Source organism: Coregonus clupeaformis, chromosome 13 (genome assembly GCF_020615455.1).
Source record: "Coregonus clupeaformis isolate EN_2021a chromosome 13, ASM2061545v1, whole genome shotgun sequence".
NCBI lineage: Eukaryota > Metazoa > Chordata > Actinopteri > Salmoniformes > Salmonidae > Coregonus > Coregonus clupeaformis.
In genome coordinates, this window is record NC_059204.1 from 11,656,538 (window position 1) to 11,678,759 (window position 22,222).

General features: G+C 41.6%; 1 protein-coding gene across 1 annotated transcript; it reads right to left on the bottom strand.

Moving 5' to 3' along the window:
* Positions 1-10,846: 10,846 nt before the first annotated feature.
* nipal4 (NIPA like domain containing 4) lies at positions 10,847-16,150 on the bottom strand. Its single transcript, XM_041893488.2, has 6 exons — positions 15,935-16,150; positions 14,438-14,698; positions 13,333-13,389; positions 12,776-12,866; positions 12,336-12,496; positions 10,847-12,038 (listed from the first exon to the last, which is right to left on the bottom strand). The coding sequence occupies exons 1-6, from the start codon at positions 16,131-16,133 to the stop codon at positions 11,440-11,442; spliced, it is 1,368 nt and encodes a 455-aa protein (XP_041749422.2). The 5' UTR covers positions 16,134-16,150; the 3' UTR covers positions 10,847-11,439.
* Positions 16,151-22,222: the final 6,072 nt, after the last annotated feature.

Genomic DNA, 22,222 nt, shown 5'->3' on the forward strand with positions numbered 1-22,222 from the left:
GGGCCACCGTGTTGAGGATCAGTGTGGCAGATGTCTTGTTGCCTACCCTCACCAACCTGGGGGCAGCCCGTCAGGAAGTCCAGGATCCAGTTGCAGAGGGAGGTGTTTAGTCTCAGGGTCCGTAGCTTAGTGATGAGCTTTGTGAGCACTATGGTGTTGAACGCTGAGCTGTAGTCAATGAACCGCATTCTCACATAGGTGTTCCTTTTGTCCAGGTGGGAAAGGGCAGTGTGGAGTGCGATTAAGATCGTGTCATCTGTGGATCTGTTGGGGCGGTATGCGAATTGGAGTGGGTCTAGGGTTTCCGGGATGATGGTGTTGATGTGAGCCATGACCAGCCTTTCAAAGCACTTCATGACTACCGACGTGAGTGCTACGGGTCTGTAGTCATTTAGGCAGGTTACCTTCACTTTCTTGGGCACAGGGACTATGGTGGTCTGCTTGAAACATGTTGGTATTACAAAGTTGGTCAGGGAGAGGTTGAAAATGTAAGTGAAGACACTTGCCAGTTGGTCAGCACATGCTCTGAGAAAAGGTACCCCAAAGTCTGTTCAAGGACGTGGAAGAACGTTTTTTGGGAATGGGTCGTTCAGTACAAACTGTCACGCAACGTAGCAAACGTTGAAGCGAACTGAACGATCCCAGGTTTGAGGTGATATAGCAGGGTTGTTCAATTCCGGTCCTGGAGGGCAGAAACACTTTTTTTATTTTATTTTTTGTTGTTGTAATTTTACCCCCTTTTCTCCCCAATTTCGTAATATCGAATTGGTAGTTACGATCTTATCTCATCACTGCTACTCCCCAACGTGCTTGAGAGAGAGGCGAAGGTCGAGTCATGCGTCCTCCGAAACCCACCAAGCCGCGCTGCTTCTTAACACCTGCTTGCTTAACCCGGAAGCCAGCCACACCAATTTGTCGGAGGAAACACCATTCAACTGATGACTGAAGTCAGCCTGCAGGCGCCCGGCCCACCACAAGGAGTCGCTAGAGCACGATGAGCCAAGGAAAGCCCCCTGCCAAACCCTCCTCTAGCCCGCTGGGCCAATTGGGAGGCCCAGGGCAGAAACACTTCTGTTACTTGTTTCTACCTGGTAGTTGATTGCACTCTCCTGGTGTCCCAGGTCTGAATCAATCCCTGGTTAGAAGGAGAGGATGAAAACCAGAAGTGTTTTGGCCCTCCAGGACCGGAACAGCCCTGTGATATAGGAAGTGCAGTGGGCGTGTCAGGTAATGGCCATTTTGACTGGTTAGTTAAGAAATGTTTGTGACTAGGCAACTTATTAGTTTGAAGGCCTAGTTTTTCTCCTGCCATACAAGTGAGAATTTTTCCCCGAATTTTATTGAGCATCAAGAGAAGTTTCCTTTTGTGGAATTCTTCTGACTTCTGAGTATCACAGTTCTGGAAGGCTATTTCTACAGCCTACTTATATATTTTGGGGTTCTGCTCTTTGGACTATTTCCTTTGGATTATTACACTGAACTGGTAAAATCAATCCTTTAATTTCTCCAATCTGGATCAATTGGATTTTGGCATTATGGAACTGAACTCAACTGAATTGAACATTTACTTTCATTGTGATCCTATACTGTTATGAGGTCTGATTTATTTGTGACATAATTCTTTATATGATGTTTTTATTTCTATTTGCGTGGTTGGCTCCAGTGTAGCTCTCCAGAACCCAATGGGGCATACAGCCATCCCTCTTGGGTTCTCAGTTGAAAGTATAGACCACAGCTTGCTCAATGTGAACTATAATCCCGACGCGCTGTTTTAACATTTAGAAACGTTAATAATCATCGCTTGCGATACAGTTTTGGAAACCTTAGGAACACAACTTTCATATCAGCGATAAATACTTTTTCAAATACAAAAGATAACCTTACTGTATGCAGATTTAGCATAGTTCCACCTGACTTGGAATAACTCAAGCTTTCAGCAGGCGACATACCACAATTCCTCCCACCTTGCACTCACATTTCCAACTGGGAAACAACTGGGGAGGAAGATGTTTTATTCAAAACACAGCCGTGTGCAACTGTGTTAAAACTGCATACAGTTAGTGTATCTTTTGTATTTGAAAATAAATTCTCGCTGATATGTAAGTTAAGTTCCAAATGTTTCCAAAACCATAAGGGAGAGTGGGGTAAGTTGAGCCAATGGGTTAGTTGTCTTGTCAGTAGGGGAGAGTGGGGTAAGTTGAGCCAATGGGTGAGTTGAGCCACCCCTTGTTTCTAGGAAACCATACACAAAATTAATCATGTGACCAAATATTTAGGAAAAGGTCATCATTTCATGGAGTCTGAAGAAAAATGTGGTGAGCAAGTTAGGTTGTGTTATAGGTTTCATGATGCTTCTACTTAAACCAAAGTAGATCATTTTAAGATTGTTTTATACATCAGTTGGAGTCTCTATAAACTACAATATGTTCACATCATTCTACTGTAGGATCTTAATTTGAGCCAGTTTGCTACAGCAAGAAAATAATCCTGCAGCAACAGGACATTTTAATTATTATGTGGATTATAATACATTTACATTTTTGTAGGGGTTGATACATTTTTCGTAAGGGAAACGTCTGAAATTTCAAATGGGAAATTACAAACTTCAGAAGCCATTTTAAACCTCAAATACACCACAAGTTTTTACATGAAAGTGCATCCTTGTAGCTGTGTGGGCTAATATAGTCAAAAGGTTTGCCTTGGGGTAATTTGAGCCAATTACCACCATACCCCATACAAATGCTAATTACATCTGGTCAGTTTTATGCATAGTATGCATAGTATTTTTGCAATGTGTCATGCACATAAGCTCAATATAGTGCATTTGTATTGTTACAGAGCAGACATCATCATGCCTCGTGTATTAAACATAAAACAAGCAGGGGGTCTAGCCCCCCTTGAGGTTCTTGAGAGAGCAGCCAAGGAAGTGAGAGAAGGGAAGAAGTCCATTAGAAGTCCATTAGAGCCACAGCAAGGGATGAAAAAAATAGACTGAATGACACTGAAGAGGTACATTAACAAAAAAGACAATGAACATGTACCTGTTTGAAAGAGAGGCTATGATAGAGCAGCAGAGGCACTCAAGGTCTTATCTGATGACATGGAGTCTGAGCTTGCGGACCAGTTTCATGGGCTTAGTAGCCTTAAAAGCCGAGAACTTGCCTACAAATTGAAACAACATCCCTGTCCCAGACAACTGGTCAAGAAATGGAAGGGTAAGTGATATTGAACAGAGAGATCTACACTGAATGTAAAAATACATTTAAGATATACAATATAGCACACCCCCATTCCATGAATTAAACTTTGACCTAGCAGCACCATGGCCCACTGCCATTTGACAACACCACCCACTTACCCCAAGGAGGCTTCCAACACCACCCACTTACCCCAAGGAGGCTTCCAACACCACCCACTTACCCCAAGGAGGCTTCCAACACCACCCACTTACCCCAAGGAGGCTTCCAACACCACCCACTTACCCCAAGGAGGCTTCCAAGATACTTTATTTTGTTATTTTTTTAAACCTTATGTTTACATGAATTCTGATTATTTCCAGGGATACACATCCTGAAATATATTTAGATATATTTGTTAGAAAGAATACTATATTTCCCTTTACGTAGTGATGCTGAATGTAAAAAAATGGCTCAACTTACCCCATTCTTCCCTATTGATCACATTATAGAATTCTACTGACAATAATCTCCCGGTTTCAAGCAATAGAGATCTTCTAAAGCACTTAATATTTTCAGCTTTAGAGAGCGACATTTATCTCCATCAACCTCCAAAGAAAACCTTATCGGCAGTTACCCTCACTGCCAACCTCTGAATTTGAATGAATTGGCTTTTACACGGACTGACAGCCTATTGAGTGTTATAAATCTTCACAGAGGTAGTAAAGTGACTTGAAATGAGGCACTTTGTGAGGAAAATAAGTTTGTGAATACACTATGGGCTATAATAACACTATAATGATTTGACCCCACTCATCTCTTCCACCCACCTTTGCATCTGAAAAGGTTTGTAGCTGCAATCCCAAATTCACTATTTTCAGAGTGAGCTGGCTGATTCTTGACACCATAAAGCTCATATGAAAAGGTGCCTATCAGGAATATGTGCAGGTATTTATCAAAAAATAATGACGCCATTCCTGATATACCACCCAATAATAACAACATAAATCACTTTATTATTACTCTCTTGCTCTCTCCATCTCTCTCCATCTCTCTCCATCTCTCAACATCTCTCAACATCTCTCAACATCTCTCTCCATCTCTCTCTATCTCTCTCCATCTCTCAACATCTCTCTCCATCTCTCAACATCTCTCTCCATCTCTCAACATCTCTCTCCATCTCTCAACATCTCTCTCCATCTCTCCATCGCTCTCCATCGCTCTCCATCTCTCTCCATCTCTCAACATCTCTCTCCATCTCTCTCCATCTCTCAACATCTCTCTCCATCTCTCAACATCTCTCAACATCTCTCTCCATCTCTCTCCATCACACTTCCAGTTGAATAAATCCCTGAGTGGGGAGCTTTACAGGGAGCATTGTTACAGCTGATAAGGGGAATCTGATCGGAGGAGAAGGAGCTGAGAGATCTGTTGTTGTTGACTTCACACAAACATTTTCTCTCTTGTGCCCTTATGCAATGCTTACAGTACCCACCTTCTAAGCTAGAGCATCTTCTTCATCTGAGACCTCCAGGATAGAGGAGTGCTGGCTCCACTTGGCTTTCTCATCATAAAACAATGACTCTTCATCTGAGACCTCCAGGATAGAGGAGTGCTGGCTCCACTTGGCTTTCTCATCATAAAACAATGACTATAATGTGTTGTCAACCTCTGGCAACAACAGTGCTCACAACAAATTAGCAAAAGCTTGTGGACTGAGCCCTACCTGGGGCCCAGGGCTAAATGAAGCTAAAGCAGAGTGGACTGAGCCCTGCCTGGGGCCCAGGGCTAAATGAAGCTAAAGCAGAGTGGACTGAGCCCTGCCTGGGGCCCAGGGCTAAATGAAGCTAAAGCAGAGTGGACTGAGCCCTGCCTGGGGCCCAGGGCTAAATGAAGCTAAAGCAGCAGATCTCCCAGAGCACAGGATGGTGTAGGCTAGAAAGAAACCTTCTGGTATCAAGTCAACTGTCTGTGGCTGGTCGAACAATACTGCACCGAACATCTTAGATGGATGTAAAATTGCGTGACTAAGATCTCTTCGGCAAAAACGTCTAAATTAATGACAGATTTCTTGAGCTACCTTAGATTCATTCTGACTATTTTGAGGAAGTTTGAGGAATTCTGGCTACGGCGTCTCAAAACGGACAAACGGTACCATTGTCCCTTTTTTTCTCGTTTTTCAAGCGAAGGTATTTTAAAGAAGCATGGAGCCCACTGGTTCTGTCCGGCTGGCCGGGTTCTGCTAGGCGCCAGCCCAACTGAAGAATGCTGACGCCTTAAAGACTACAGTGTCAAAGGGCCAATGCGGCACTGCAGTATCTTTACACGCTCAAGGAGAACTTTATTGTTCAAAGTGTAAACGCTCTGCCTCTCCATTTAACAGTCCCCAGAAATGTTGCCATGCCAACCATTCAATTCTACCGACATGACTTGAGTCTTTGAATGTGCCTGTTAGCTGCAGAGTCAGTAGTGTTTCTCTTATTTTTTTATCAAGGCTGACAGTGTTGCACAATGGTACACTTCAGCCCAATGTGCTAAGAAGGCAATATTATGACATTTATTCAAACTGAGTGTTAAACTGTATGGTAGCAAACGTGCCACAAGGACCTTTTCCTCTCTATCAGATGGAATCTATGCACAAAGATGAGGTGACATTATATTTCACGTATTCAGCAGATTTCCTAACAGCTGGTAGCCTACAGTTGATCCATGGACAGGTTGTGTTGTCCATAAAGTGTGCATGAATAAAAAAATAATTTCAAACTGTTGTCTCCCGTCGGCAGTCTAGACATGTACATCTGGGCACATTGACCTTATCACACATAAACAAACTGAAGTCTCTATAATGCCCCTTCCTTGTGTACTTAGGATGGCAGGTCCACAACGGCTAATGCCTTTTCATTGTATTTGGAGAGGGAAATGCAGGAAGCAGAGAGCGAGTGAATCAGATTATAGTGGCATTGGAGGTCCACTTGCATCCAGAGAGGCTTGAAAGTAAGCCTTTTGTCAACATATAATGGAGCTGTGAGTTCCGAAGCTTGCCAAGCCTTTCTAACACAGGCCACATATACATTTTATAACATCCACAAAGGCTTGATATAACATGCATTAAAACTAACATTTTGCTGCCTCATGTCATTATATAGTTGCTGCATGTACTCTTTATGAGTGTATTGCATAGATTTCTCCACTTGGTACCCTCTAGCCAGAGGCAGACAACTGGTATAGTGTAATTTAGTTCATTATTTAGTTTCTGTGCATCCTTCATTTGCGTGGAAGGCAGCTGAAACCCCGAGCGGGACTCAGTGGCGAGTGATCACAGTAATTAACACAACACACAATGAGCGATGAACAAAAGGCATCTGCCAAATAGGAAATGGGCACAGACTTATGAAGGCATATGCATTTAATCCTTTGCCACTTCCAGTTAATAACATGTTTTCGTCACTACATACAGGTTCTTAATTTGATCACCCTAGTTTTAGGAGAACTTTCATGCAATGCAGGAAATGGAAAACTTGTAGTGTATTTGAGGTTTAAAAACGCTTCTGAAGTTTGTAATTTCCACTTTGAAATTTCCCTTACGAAAAATGTATCAACCCCTACAAACATTTCCATTAATTATAATCCACATAATAATAAAAATGTTCCTGTTGCAGCAGGATTCTTTTCTTGCTGTAGGAAACTGGATCAAATAAAGATCCTACATCTGTATAAGTAGAATGATGAGGAAGGAAGGGAGGCACAACATACCATGTTACTGTGACCAAAATGTTGTTTCAAGTTGAGTGGCAGTGAGACAAATCCCTGTGACAAGATTAGGGATTTAAATGACCATCAAAGGCAGCAACCAACTGGTTGATAAACATGAGGAGGTACAGGATGTGATGTGCCCACCAACGCACTGGCAGATGAATGACTGAGACTAATCAACTTCATCAACACTACATTATGGTCAATGAAGCAAACGCTACTGCAACAACAGCTATAGGTCTCTCTTCTCTTTTACAGAACAGAGTAAGCCTTTCTCATCCCATGACCTTTGACTGATGCATCGCCACAACCATGACCTTTGGCTGATGCATCGCCACAACCATGACCTTTGGCTGATGCATCCCCACAACCATGACCTTTGACTGATGCATCGCCACAACCATGACCTTTGACTGATGCATCGCTACAACCCTGACCTTTGGCTGATGCATCGCCACAACCCTGACCTTTGACTGATATTGACTGGTTCACAATGTCACTAATGTGTAGACTACTAATGTGTCTAAGTATGATGGTACAATAGTATGTGCAATAGTCCCTAATACACCCTAAGTAGACATTTCTCTTAACCCCCTAGGTTATGACGTTTTTGCATATGATCTACTAACCTAGCTAACATATATATGTTACTGTCATCTATGGTAGTATGGATAATTAGTAGTCTAAACCGGAGGAGGAACGGTTAGACTGCTCTGTGAATGGGTGCATATTGCCATCTAGTGGACACCGTGTGTATTGCTTGCGCCGTTATTATGTCTCGTTAGTGTGTCTGGAGCTGTGATAGCTCGGCTATCCATCAAGCTGAATTTCCGACTGTGTGCTTAACATTAAATATACAATGTGAACATGAACCATAATTGTTGCACAACTCCAAGGAACTTCTTAGATTATCTTTCAAAAGTCGTCATTATAATGGCATAGAAGAAATATGATGAACAGAATAATGGCGTTCAATAAATGTGAAAAACAGAACGTAACCACAAGTGTTTTAACTAATTATTGGTGGTATTATGTTTAATCACTCTATTATGATGAGGATTTTCCTAAGGGAACAGGGATTGCAAGGAGAGGGCTGGAGAAACATGCTCTCCTTTCCATATCACACCTTGGTGAGACTGGGTTAGTGAGTGACTAAACAAAGGAACCACACCCTCTCTTCATTTCCCAAATAGAATCAAGCGCTTAGTAACACTAGTCTTCCCATTAACCCTAACATGACCTGCGGGTTATAGCTACCAGAACTGGGATAACTATAATTTTAACTGTGCTTTGTGGAAAGTAACTATTTCTGGGGGGAATAAATAGTAACGTTGGAGGTGACTACAACTATTGGAATACAGATCCCCCAAAAAATGACTACTTTTTAAAAACGATTTGAATACAGATCTCAGGAAGTGACTCTGATTCAGAGGGGTTGGGTTAAATGCGGAAGACACGTTTTAGTTGAATGCATTCAGCTGTGCAACTGACTAGGTATGCCCCTTTCCCTTTCCTTAGTATTGGTTTGGCTGCCTTCAACTAATGGCTGGGTTGAATCTGGAAATGCATGTTGAATATAGAAATAGAATGAATAGAACACTTTACATTAAACTATGCTTGTGTAATAAAACTGTAATTACTTTTGGAGCGACATTTTATTAGCATTTTGTTACATAATACTTTGGTAATTGCATTTTAATTGCATAGCAATGAGCTGAGAGTTTTTGTAACTACTGTACATGAGGAAAAGTGACTATTTCTTACTCAACTTATGTAATAAAACCATTATTATGCAATTATAAAGCAATTTATAAAGTCCTATGTAACAATGTTGCTATTGTAATAATCACAAAGTTACTACACGTGTAAGAACTTGATGTAAAGTGTTACTGTATTACCTTATGTCACTAATTACATAAATATATTTGTTAGAAGCTGCAAAAGTGGTCCACTCTAACGTTGAGGTGATACCATGTCCCTCATGCATTTAATTCTAGGCTATAGGCTATATTCATATTCATATCTAAGAGCCCTCCAAACCATGTACTTATGACCATATATTTAGACTAGTTCAACTAACTGCTGTTGTTTTTGGTTCTTTATCAAATATTTGGCAGCCATCAAATATTTTTTTGTTTTGTTTTCAAATAACTTGCATATATTGAAATACCTTCAAATATTATTTGGTTTTCTGAGACCAGTATTTTAATATCAAAGAAAATAGTTACCTTTTAGTTGAAACTCTATAAAAAAAAAAGTCAAACTATATATGACTACCTCCTGTATTTGAAAAGTTGTTATTTTCAAATCAACTACAAAATACAACTATTTTCTGTCCAGGTCTGATAGGTAGATTAGTTAGGGTGTAGACACACTAAAACCTTCATCCGTTGATAATTACGTTAGTCTGTTACCTTTCTGAGGCTCTATGGCAACCTATCCCTGGGCTCTGTCTCAGAGAGTATAATCCCTCTCTCTCTCTCTCTCTCTCGCTCTCTCTCTCAGTTCAGCAGTTAATAGCCAACCCACATAATTAGTCTGCTCTGTGCAGACACCTGACACTTCTTTGTTGACAGATACCGGTGCACACTTCTTGCTAGAAAAAAAAGCAGGGGAACCTGTTTGGCTGAAAGGAGCATATAGTTGGGAAGCCAGAACAAGCACATTGAATAGTTTACTGAATACTAATTAATGTTCAACTGCACTGTTACTTTTTCAGGTGTTCTGTGTTGGCGTTCAATCAATGGGCCTGTAATAATAAGCATTGCTGATATAGGATAAATGACTTCATTTCCAATGCTTATTTGATTGTTAAGTGGTCCTGGATCCTGTAGGCAAAGAGGAATATTATAGTGTTCATACTGTAGCAAAATGATTAGATCCTACATGCTGTGGATCGAACTATTAGACCTCAATTCATAGTCTCCCGAGTGGCGCAGTGGTCTAAGGCACTGCATTGCAGTGCTAGCTGTGCCACTAGAGATCCTGGTTCGAATCCAGGCTCTGTCGTTAGCCGGCTGTGACCGGGAGACCCATGGGGCGGCGCGCAATTGGCCCAGCGTCGTCCACGGTAGGGGAGGGAATGGCCGGCAGGGATGTAGCTCAGTTGATAGAGCATGGCGTTTGCAATGCCAGGGTTGTGGGTTTGATTCCCACAGGGGGTAGGAAAATAAATAAATAATGTAAGTTGCTCTGGATAAGAGCGTCTGCTAAATGACTAACAATGGAAGTGTAATAAAACACAGAACGTACACACACACACACACAGAAGTGACCCAAAAGTGAAACCCCACTCCTCACGGTTAGTCATCTCTCAGCCTTCCCATACGTCACTTAGTATGACTCCCAGGCCATGACCAATAGGGAACAGAATATACAGTATACTATATCAAAATGTCAAGATTGAAGTTCCCAAGTTCAAAGTTCACAATTTGTAAAGCTACTTATAATTTACGAATGTCTTAATTAATATCACATTTGTCTGTAAAACTAACTGTCTTAAAACTGAAGCACGATGGCAGTTTGATTGGGTGTGTCACATTCCTTCCAGAGCAAGTGCCAAATACGCCTACGGTCACGGGACAGGAAAAATCGTATTCACATCATGTAGCAGATAGCCTCAAGCAAACCCATATTACTGTGTGGCCATCAACTGCGTGTCTCTGCACAATGGTGTTAGGCTAGAATGGGCCTATTGAAGGGAGCATGGGGATTCTGGGTGTGGCAGAAAAGTAAATGTTTACTCCTTCAACGGCTGCCATTGTTTTGGTGAGACTTTAGCTTGGATCTTAATCTCTCTGTTATCATTTAAGGTCCTACGGTTCTTAGGGAGTATTGAAGTAAAACATCTCAATCCCTGACCCTGGCCTTAACTATGAGAGCTTCAGCAACAATACCTCTTCATCTCTCCACTGTAATGGCTGGCACAAAATATAAAATATTTATTGAAATTAGTGACAGGCAACAGAAATATGAAATGTAGTCAACGTCTTAAAATGTAAAGTATACAACAACAAAAAATCCTAGCCTTTTGAAATACCTTGATGCATCACAAACAGTGGTCTTCAGCAGCAGTCTACATGGCCTGCAGCGTCATCAGCAACCCGTAGTGTCATTAACTGAGGTTAAAAACACCCACAAGTATAAACAACTGTATAAAAATGTAATCTCTTCTCTGGTGCCTTCATAGACAGAGGTCCTCAGTAACAGGTTATTTAGCAGCCTGCAGCATCATAGACTTAGTCATCAGCAGCTTTGGTCACAAATCTACATAAAACTACCATTAAAAAGACTAACAAATACATATTTACATAAGTGAGAGTCCTCTCAGGTGCCAGCCTCTCGGCTGATGATGAAGACCCTTGGTGCCAGTCTCTCGGCTGTGATGAAGACCCTTGGTGCCAGTCTCTCAGCTGATGATGAAGACCCTTGGTGCCAGTCTCTCAGCTGATGATGAAGACCCTTGGTGCCAGTCTCTCGGCTGATGATAAAGACCCTTGGTGCCAGTCTCTTAGCTGATGATGAAGACCCTGGGTGCGTCTTCTCTCATGGGAGGCAGGCTCTCCATGTTCTCAATGAGGATGTGTTTGTCCTCCCGTTTCACCTCCAGCGGCTGACACATTCTGCTGGCCAGGCCCTCCAGGGTGACGTGGATGTCTTTGAACAGGTGCAGCATGGCTACCCCCAGGACGATGACCAGGAAGGCCCCCACGGTGCCCACCACGTCCACCCCAGACATGGTACCCCACTCTTTAAACAGGACGATGGAGGTGGTGAGCACCACGGTGGTGAAGCACACGTAGTAGATGGGATAGACCAGCAGCGTGTTGAATGTGTCCAGGGACTTGTTCAGGTAGTTGACCTGGATGACGATGGAACTGACCAGGGAGGCCAGCAGGATCCAGGTGAGCGGGTGGCGCACCACGGCCGGGTCAGAGAACACTGTGCGGATGGCGATGCCCAGGCCCTTGACGGAGGAGACGGTGAAGGCTCCCAGCAGGGAACAGATGCCGATGTAGATCAGGATGTTGGTCTGACCCACACGGGGGGAGAAGTAGAAGATGAGCAGCAGGCAGGCCAACAGCAGGATACTGGCAAACACAAGGAAGCCTAGAGATACAAAGCGGATACACAGGAGCCATTAAAATGAGTCTTGGCACAGAGAGAGAGAAGCATTTCTCTAGGGTGTGGTGGATGGTGATTAGAGAACAGACAGGTGTTATTCCCAGGTGCAGAAGTACATTCTGTCCTTCTGTCTACATATTTGCTCAATAACGACGTTAGCATTTTGTTATCTTTGAAGTTCTCTACTCTAAATGACATGTTCATTACCTCATTGTTGGGCTACCCTTAATAAAATAATTGCTGTGTGAATAATTCCTATGTCAATGAATAGAAATAATGTACCTGGGTCAAGCAGTTTGTCAGTCATCTGCTTTAGGGTAGTGACTTCCTCTTCTTCAGGTGCGTGGATCACCATGAGAGTGCTGCCCAGTATGCTGAGCACACAGCCCAGCTTCCCCAACAGATTCAGTGTCTCCCCCAATAGGTAGGAGGACAGCACTGCACTGTGTCCAGAGAGAAGCCACAATTACAGTCATTTGAAAATTAATGCAAACCTGTTGAACAATGACTTGCTGTGAGGATACATTTACACAAAAGACACACAACAGCTCCTGAAAGTTCTAATAGGTTTCCACGTTACTGTACACTAAAATAAGGGTACAAAATTATAACAATGGTGTGAGATTTTCCACAGTCATGGAAAATTAAGAACCAGAGAGAACGGAAGTGCATGTATGTGAAAGCTAGCTGTGTGTTAATAGAGAACAGAGAGGTAATGGTACCTGATAAGGACACTCAGCGCACCAAGAGGAGTCACCACAGTAGCCGGGGCAAACATGTACGCTACAAAGTTGGCAACCTCACCGGCACCCACTGTGGGAAGCAGGAAATGAATAAATACATGTATGTAGTCCTAATCCCTTTTGTTCTCTGGGGAGCAGATGTTAAGTTTGACAAAAACCAAATTAAAACTGTGTAGAAATGATAATGGACCTACATTCATACAGTTTCTTGACTGTCCAGCTCGCTAATGAATACTAAACAGTCAGAGATCATCGAAAATTCCAAAAACAATGGCTAGAGGAATTGTATTTACTAATTTTGACAGCAAGGAAATCCCAAAAAAATTCTGAACCTCAGTGAAGACCGAATGCGGCCTCACGGACCTCAGTGAGGACTGAATGCGACCCCCGGGGCAAAATGAGTTCAACACCCCTGGGTTAAGCCGTATAGTTCTACTAGCTACCCGACAGAACTATGATAAAACTATTCATATTCCCACATTACATTATAGTGCGTGTGGCGAACATTGAGGATATATTTGACAAAATAAACTCACTGGTTAGAAGGCCACTCCACCATAGCCATTCCTTTAAATATCCATGACCACCTTCACCTGCACAAAACACAGCAGACAAGGCTTTCGTTAGAATAGAAGACAAACAAATCAATAACATCAATCAATAACAAATTAAGTTGATTGATTGCTTTACACCCTCCTGTAGAAGGCAATAAAGTTGTTTCTTGTCCTCAGGAAACCTTGATGCCAGTACAGTATGTTTAATCGAACGTTATATATATATATAACTGACACGAGAGCGAGCCCTTTATTAGACTGCGTTTCACTGATAATACAACAACCTTTGATGTACTGTTCTCTTTCGATATGCTGAAATATCATACCGTTAGGTCATAGTCAAATCAAATCCAAGTTTCTTGGTCGCCTACACAGTTTTACAGATGTTATCGCAGGTGCAACTAAATGACTATGCTTCTAGCTCCAACAATGCAGGAATATCTAGCAATACAATAACGATGCACACATCATCTAAAAGTTTAAAAAAGAACAAGAAATTAAGACGTATCAGAATGAGCAATATCAGAGTCTGGAATATAAATAGATATATATGAATGTGAACGGTGTGTATAGACAGTATGGATAGTATCTGAATAGAAAAGGTGTGTATAGCAGTAGATATATATAGGATGAGCCATAATTAGAATACAGTATATACACTGAGTGCACAAAACATTATGAACACCTGCTCTTTTCATGACAGACTGCAACTCAATATTAGGAAGGTGTTCTTAATGTTTTGTACACTCAATGTACATATTAAGTGGGGAAAAACAGTATGTAAACATTATTAAAGTGACCAGTGTTCAATTACTCTATGTAAATAGGGCAGCAGTCTCTAAGGTGCAGGGTAGAGTACTGGGTGGTAGCCAGCTAGTGACAGTGTCTGAGGTTCAGGACAGGGTACTGGGCGGAGGCCGGCTTGTGATTACTTTAAAAAAACGACTGTCAGTTGATACCCATCAAAACTTGATTCTACGTAAACTTTGATCAGAATAAGGACAAAGCCCTCCTGTGGTGCAACGTGATGTCTTTCTGTTTTTCCACATCCTTAAAACAGTGTTTCCTAACTGAGAAGACCCCCCACCTGCTCTGGTCTGGCCATTATTGGCTAGGCGAAGCAGGGCCTTCTTCTTCAGCATCACACTTCCTCCAATCAGGAAGGCCGACAGCACCGCCAAAGTCAAACCAATCCAGAAGTTATAGCTGCTCCAGTTGTCGCCGACGTCTGATAGGCCTGTCCCAGTGGCATTGTGATTGTCAGTGAAGGAGGTGTTGAGGAGGCCTGCATCCACATTGACTATACACACAGCAGTCTGAGATGGACACAGTAGCCTTATTGTGGAACCTGAAAAAAACAAGCAGAGTGGAATAACTTTTAACATTATAGCTTTTTTATAAAACTGTGTGGTTGGAGCCCTGAATGCTGATTGGCTGACAGCCGTGGTATATCAGACCGTATACCACGGGTGTGACAAAACATTTATTTTTACTGCTCTAATTACATTGGTAACCAGTCTATAATAGCAATAAGGTACCTCGAGGGTTTGTAGTATATGGCCAATATACCACGGCTAAGGGCTGTATCCAGGCACTCCGCGTCGCCACACCTACACTACACATGCTCGGGCCTTATAGCTTTATGAAAGCTATTATGATCTTATTGTGTGATTACCATGTTATTTCTAAGTAAATAACTGGACATTTATGTACAATAAAGTATGGCGCTATCAGAATATCTGGTGAAAAGAAAGCAATTCAAAACACACAGAGGTAATGGGCTACATTGCAGATTGCTTTACCAGGTCATGTGATTACTGATTGTTGTTACATCACAATAGTAATATCCATGGCAATTATCAGAATGATACCAGTGTATTCATGTTGTATGTTATCAACACTAGCCTGTCTACACAAAGCCCAATTAAAGATTGTAATGGTCAAATAAAATTTGGATTTCATTGGGACAAAAAATTAAGAAGATAGCCTACTTTAGAAATCCGTGTGACATTTCATGTTAGTGAGACTGACAGTTTCTGTAATTCAATACATGACCTCACCATTTGAACAATATCCTCCCACACTGGTATGTTGCAATGACATGTTTTCTCTGTCAACAAAGGTGTTCTATTCACACACAGCTGCGATTACTATTCTCATGAGTTTAGAAATCATCAATTATATGGTCATTTCAAGTGGAATGACCTGAAAAACAAACGGGCATATTAAAGTAGTTCAAAGACATGAACAGCCCCACTTGACATTCTAAAATATTCTCAAACAACTGCTTTTAAAATCATTAATTTAGCTGGCTGTGTCCCAAAATGTGTTCTGCTCCAGATGAAGACGTTTAGAAAATCATTTCTGACAATAACCTTTTTGTTTTTGGCTATTAAGTATATTCAGGGATGCCAACCCAACTGTTATTCTGGTCTGCAAACTCTGCCAATAACGCCCTTCATAAATAAGCCTACTGTTGCTAAATCACAAACATTCAAAAATATTGCAGGCCTCCATTTCCCATTAAGTAGCGTAGCCTACAGTAGTAATATGATGATATTGAAGTATTAGCCTATACATTTACCGTTTCGGCATGAATCCTCAGATAAATGAACATCTTGCATTGTGTTGATTAAGGCTATTATCCAACAAATCTCGAAGTAGAAGAAAAAGCAGTAGTGGGATAAAAAGAGACCTGTACAATTATCCGTTCCAAATTGTGATCGTTCTCTATTCACACAGGACGGGTTCCTCATTCCACGCATAAATAAAACGTTTCGCATCGATCCGACAGATTATTCACAGGGGCGTGGGGCACACAAACAAATCACACTGACCTGCTCAGGTGTATGTCTGGCCCGCCCATTACCTCCGTCAGCAGCTCTCTCATTGGCCTCGAGAAGAGTAGGCCACAGCGCTGCGCTTCACTTCTGATCAATGGCGCGTTCCTCTACTCAGACGTTGGTGACGCCTACCAGATCTTACAACGTCTGGATAGGTATTTTACCTATCAGCTAACCAGTGGTTGATGCGTCCAACGTCTGAGTAGGGGAAATGTTACAGCAATCTGGGCTGCTTTCGGTGCGTTTCTACGTTCTGGAACGGAAATGTCTGTGCTGTACTGTACTCACACCCGTCGCTATGGGCGGGCCATAGGGGGTGAGTACTGTCAGCATGGCCACCACCCTTTAAATACGTCACTGATTGCGTCAAGCCACACCTCGCCACACCCACCAAATGGGAGCAAACGTACTGTTCAAGAATTTACAAGAAAGTTTTGGGGAAACGTATCGTTCAGTGCAAACGTAGAGATTTACCCAATTTAGCAGACGCTCTTATCCAGAGTGATTTACAGTTAGTGAGTGCATACATTATATTTTTTTTATACTGCCCCCCCTGGGAATCGAACCCACAACCCTGGCATTGCAAACGCCATGCTCTACCAACATCCCTGCCGGCCATTCCCTCCCCTACTCTGGGCCAATTGTGCGCCGCCCCATGGGTCTCCTGGTCGCGGCCAGCTACGACAGAGCCTGGATTCGAACCAGGATCTCTAGTGGCACAGCTAGCACTGCAATGCAGTGACCACTGCGCCACTCAGGAGATAGCCTTAGACCACTGCGCCACCCAATACTTTGCAAGAAACGGCTTCTTTATCAAATTAGCTATATTTACAATATTTGAGGTTGTTTATCTAATTTAATCATATTGATCTAATTTAAATGTACTGTATATTAGTATATTACTATGTATACATGAATAGTGTGTAAGAAGTGTTTTTGTTGTCTCTTGGTGTCTTGACAATATATGACTCGTATCTTTTTTTTTAAATGTAATATTATCTTATTTTGTTATTGTCTATTCTGTCATGTATTTTATGTTTGATGTGGATGCTTTATGTTTGATGCTTTACCAGGTCATGTGATTACTGATTGTTGTTACATCACAATAGTAATTTCCATGGCAATTATCAGAATGATACCAGTGTATTCATGTTGTCTGTTATCAACACTAGCCTGTCTACACAAAGCCCAATTAAAGATTGTAATGGTCAAATAAAATGTGGATTTCATTGGGACAAAAAATTAAGAAGATAGCCTACTTTAGAAATCCGTGTGACATTTCATGTTAGTGAGACTGACAGTTTCTGTAATTCAATACATGACCTCACCATTTGAACAATTTCCCCACACTGGCATGTTGCAATGACATGTTTTCTCTGTCAACAAAGGTGTTCTATTCACACACAGCTGCACTTACTATTCTCATGAGTTTAGAAATCATCAATTATATGGTCATTTCAAGTGGAATGACCTGAAAAACAAACGGGCATATTAAAGTAGTTCAAAGACATGAACAGCCCCACTTGACTTTCTAAAATATTCTCAAACAACTGCTTTTAAAATCATTAATTTAGCTGGCTGTGTCCCAAAATGTGTTCTGCTCCAGATGAAGACGTTTAGAAAATAATTTCTGACAATAACCTTTTTGTTTTTGGCTATTAAGTATATTCAGGGATGCCAACCCAACTGTTATTCTGGTCTGCAAACTCTGCCAATAACGCCCTTCATAAATAAGCCTACTGTTGCTAAATCACAAACATTCAAAAATATTGCAAGCCTCCATTTCCCATTAAGTAGCGTAGCCTACAGTAGTAATATGATGATATTGAAGTATTAGCCTATACATTTACCGTTTCGGCATGAATCCTCAGATAAATGAACATCTTGCATTGTGTTGATTAAGGCTATTATCCAACAAATCTCGAAGTAGAAGAAAAAGCAGTAGTGGGATAAAAAGAGACCTGTACAATTATCCGTTCCAAATTGTGATCGTTCTCTATTCACACAGGACGGGTTCCTCATTCCACGCATAAATAAAACGTTTCGCATCGATCCGACAGATTATTCACAGGGGGCGTGGGGCACACAAACAAATCACACTGACCTGCTCAGGTGTATGTCTGGCCCGCCCATTACCTCCGTCAGCAGCTCTCTCATTGGCCTCGAGAAGAGTAGGCCACAGCGCTGCGCTTCACTTCTGATCAATGGCGCGTTCCTCTGCTCAGACGTTGGTGACGCCTACCAGATCTTACAACGTCTGGATAGGTATTTTACCTATCAGCTAACCAGTGGTTGATGCGTCCAACGTCTGAGTAGGGGGAAATGTTACAGCAATCTGGGCTGCTTTCGGTACGTTTCTACGTTCTGGAACGGAAACTGTGCTGTACTGTACTCACACCCGTCGCTATGGGCGGGCCATAGGGGGTGAGTACTGTCAGCATGGCCACCACCCTTTAAATACGTCACTGATTGCGTCAAGCCACACCTCGCCACACCCACCAAATGGGAGCAAACGTACTGTTCAAGAATTTACAAGAAAGTTTTGGGGAAACGTATCGTTCAGTGCAAACGTAGAGATTTACCCAATTTAGCAGACGCTCTTATCCAGAGTGATTTACAGTTAGTGAGTGCATACATTATATTTTTTTTATACTGCCCCCCCTGGGAATCGAACCCACAACCCTGGCATTGCAAACGCCATGCTCTACCAACACCCTGCCGGCCATTCCTCCCTACTCTGGGCCAATTGTGCGCCGCCCCATGGTCGCGGGCCAGCTACGACAGAGCCTGGATTCAAACCAGGATCTCTAGTGGCACAGCTAGCACTGCAATGCAGTGACCACTGCGCCACTCAGGAGATAGCCTTAGACCACTGCGCCACCCAATACTTTGCAAGAAACGGCTTCTTTATCAAATTAGCTATATTTACAATATTTGAGGTTGTTTATCTAATTTAATCATATTGATCTAATTTAAATGTACTGTATATTAGTATATTACTATGTATACATGAATAGTGTGTAAGAAGTGTTTTTGTTGTCTCTTGGTGTCTTGACAATATATGACTCGTATCTTTTTTTTTTTTTTTATGTAATATTATCTTATTTTGTTATTGTCTATTCTGTCATGTATTTTATGTTTGATGTGGATGCTTTATGTTTGATGCTTTACCAGGTCATGTGATTACTGATTGTTGTTACATCACAATAGTAATATCCATGGCAATTATCAGAATGATACCAGTGTATTCATATTGTCTGTTATCAACACTAGCCTGTCTACACAAAGCCCAATTAAAGATTGTAATGGTCAAATAAAATGTGGATTTCATTGGGACAAAAAATTAAGAAGATAGCCTACTTTAGAAATCCGTGTGACATTTCATGTTAGTGAGACTGACAGTTTCTGTAATTCAATACATGACCTCACCATTTGAACAATTTCCCCACACTGGCATGTTGCAATGACATGTTTTCTCTGTCAACAAAGGTGTTCTATTCACACACAGCTGCGCTTACTATTCTCATGAGTTTAGAAATCATCAATTATATGGTCATTTCAAGTGGAATGACCTGAAAAACAAACGGGCATATTAAAGTAGTTCAAAGACATGAACAGCCCCACTTGACTTTCTAAAATATTCTCAAACAACTGCTTTTAAAATCATTAATTTAGCTGGCTGTGTCCCAAAATGTGTTCTGCTCCAGATGAAGACGTTTAGAAAATCATTTCTGACAATAACCTTTTTGTTTTTGGCTATTAAGTATATTCAGGGATGCCAACCCAACTGTTATTCTGGTCTGCAAACTCTGCCAATAACGCCCTTCATAAATAAGCCTACTGTTGCTAAATCACAAACATTCAAAAATATTGCAGGCCTCCATTTCCCATTAAGTAGCGTAGCCTACAGTAGTAATATGATGATATTGAAGTATTAGCCTATACATTTACCGTTTCGGCATGAATCCTCAGATAAATGAACATCTTGCATTGTGTTGATTAAGGCTATTATCCAACAAATCTCGAAGTAGAAGAAAAAGCAGTAGTGGGATAAAAAGAGACCTGTACAATTATCCGTTCCAAATTGTGATCGTTCTCTATTCACACAGGACGGGTTCCTCATTCCACGCATAAATAAAACGTTTCGCATCGATCCGACAGATTATTCACAGGGGGCGTGGGGCACACAAACAAATCACACTGACCTGCTCAGGTGTATGTCTGGCCCGCCCATTACCTCCGTCAGCAGCTCTCTCATTGGCCTCGAGAAGAGTAGGCCACAGCGCTGCGCTTCACTTCTGATCAATGGCGCGTTCCTCTACTCAGACGTTGGTGACGCCTACCAGATCTTACAACGTCTGGATAGGTATTTTACCTATCAGCTAACCAGTGGTTGATGCGTCCAACGTCTGAGTAGGGGGAAATGTTACAGCAATCTGGGCTGCTTTCGGTACGTTTCTACGTTCTGGAACGGAAACTGTGCTGTGCTGTACTGTACTCACACCCGTCGCTTTGGGCGGGCCATAGGGGGCCGGGCCCGCCCCCAAAAATGCTTTAATAATTTAATTTATTATTAAATATACGTACTGTAGGCTAATAATAATTGTGCCCTGCCCTCCCATGCATTTCATATGCCCCCCTCAAGACTGAGGTCTGGCGACGGGTCTGACTGGACTGTACTGTACTGTACTGTACTGAAGGACCAGTTGAAAAAACAGGGAGGGGTTCGGGGAACGCTGTCAGCATGGCCACCACCCTTTAAATACGTCACTGAATGCGTCAAGCCACACCTCGCCACACCCACCAAATGGGAGCAAACGTACTGTTCAAGAATTTACAAGAAAGTTTTGGGGAAACGTATCGTTCAGTGCAAACCATTCCGCAACGTAGCAAACGTTCAAGCGAACTTGAACGCACCTCTGGTGACGTGGCACATAACCATTGGTTAATGCGGGAGATTTACCCAATACTTTGCAAGAAACGGCTTCTTTATCAAATTAGCTATATTTACAATATTTTAGGTTGTTTATCTAATTTAATCATATTGATCTAATTTAAATGTACTGTATATTAGTATATTACTATGTATACATGAATAGTGTGTAAGAAGTATTTTTGTTGTCTCTTGGTGTCTTGACAATCTATGACTCGTATCTTTTTTTTTAAATCTTATTTTGTTATTGTCTATTCTGTCATGTATTTTATGTTTAATGTGGACCCCAGGAAGAGTACCTGCTGCATGTGCGACATCTAATGGCCATCCTATAAACTAACCTTTACCTAACTAAAACCTCTCGATTCATTCCATTCATTTTTGATGTGATCATCATCTATGTCTCGCAAGACAGGGACGTCTCCGTAAATCAAAGGGAAGAGTGACCCCCAGTGTCCACTTTGAGAAGCGCAGCCCTGTAGGACCTCATCACACAATGCAATGTATGGAAGAAAAACATTATATTATCCTCCTAAGACCCAACAATTCATTTTTGCCCACTCTAAAGGACATTCGTTTTTGGTCCATACCTTTGAGAGGGCATTCTGGGCTTTTCAATGATATCACATGTATGGGGGTGTGACGTTGATAACGTTCTCTTCCTGGTTTTTCAAATATGGCTGCCATCTCAATTAGCACATTATATGTGAGGGAGAAAGGTAAATGTGTGTAATTATGTAATTATCATTTTTGTGAGTTTGATATTCAAAATTGTTTCTAGAAAGTAAATAACTCAGGAATAGTTTGGTTTTGTTTTCAGAACAATATGATATTTGTTCACATTAAATAAGACTTAAATAACAGCTTGTTTGTAATTGTCCCTTATAGTGGACATCAGGATGCTGTACCAATTTGAGGCACATTCTTTTCATGCCACTTCGATAGAGCTACGACCTGAAGTGATTTTCGTAGCAGGTTAGAAGATCATTTTTGCTAACCCTAAACCTTTTCATTTTACATTTTAGTTATTTAGCAGACACTCTTATCCAGAGGGACTTACCGTTAGTGCATTCATCTTAAGACAGTTAAGTGGGAC

What these genes read in the sequence shown, in the direction of transcription:
- nipal4 (XM_041893488.2), bottom strand. Translation starts at nt 16,133, where the DNA reads ATGCGAAACGTTTTATTTATGCGTGGAATGAGGAACCCGTCCTGTGTG. An exon ending in TGAGGATTCATGCCGAAACG is followed by an intron (nt 14,699 to 15,934) that starts GTAAATGTATAG and finishes TGTTTTTTTCAG; the next exon opens with GTTCCACAATAAGGCTACTG. An exon ending in TGACAAACTGCTTGACCCAG is followed by an intron (nt 12,039 to 12,335) that starts GTACATTATTTC and finishes TTGTATCTCTAG; the next exon opens with GCTTCCTTGTGTTTGCCAGT.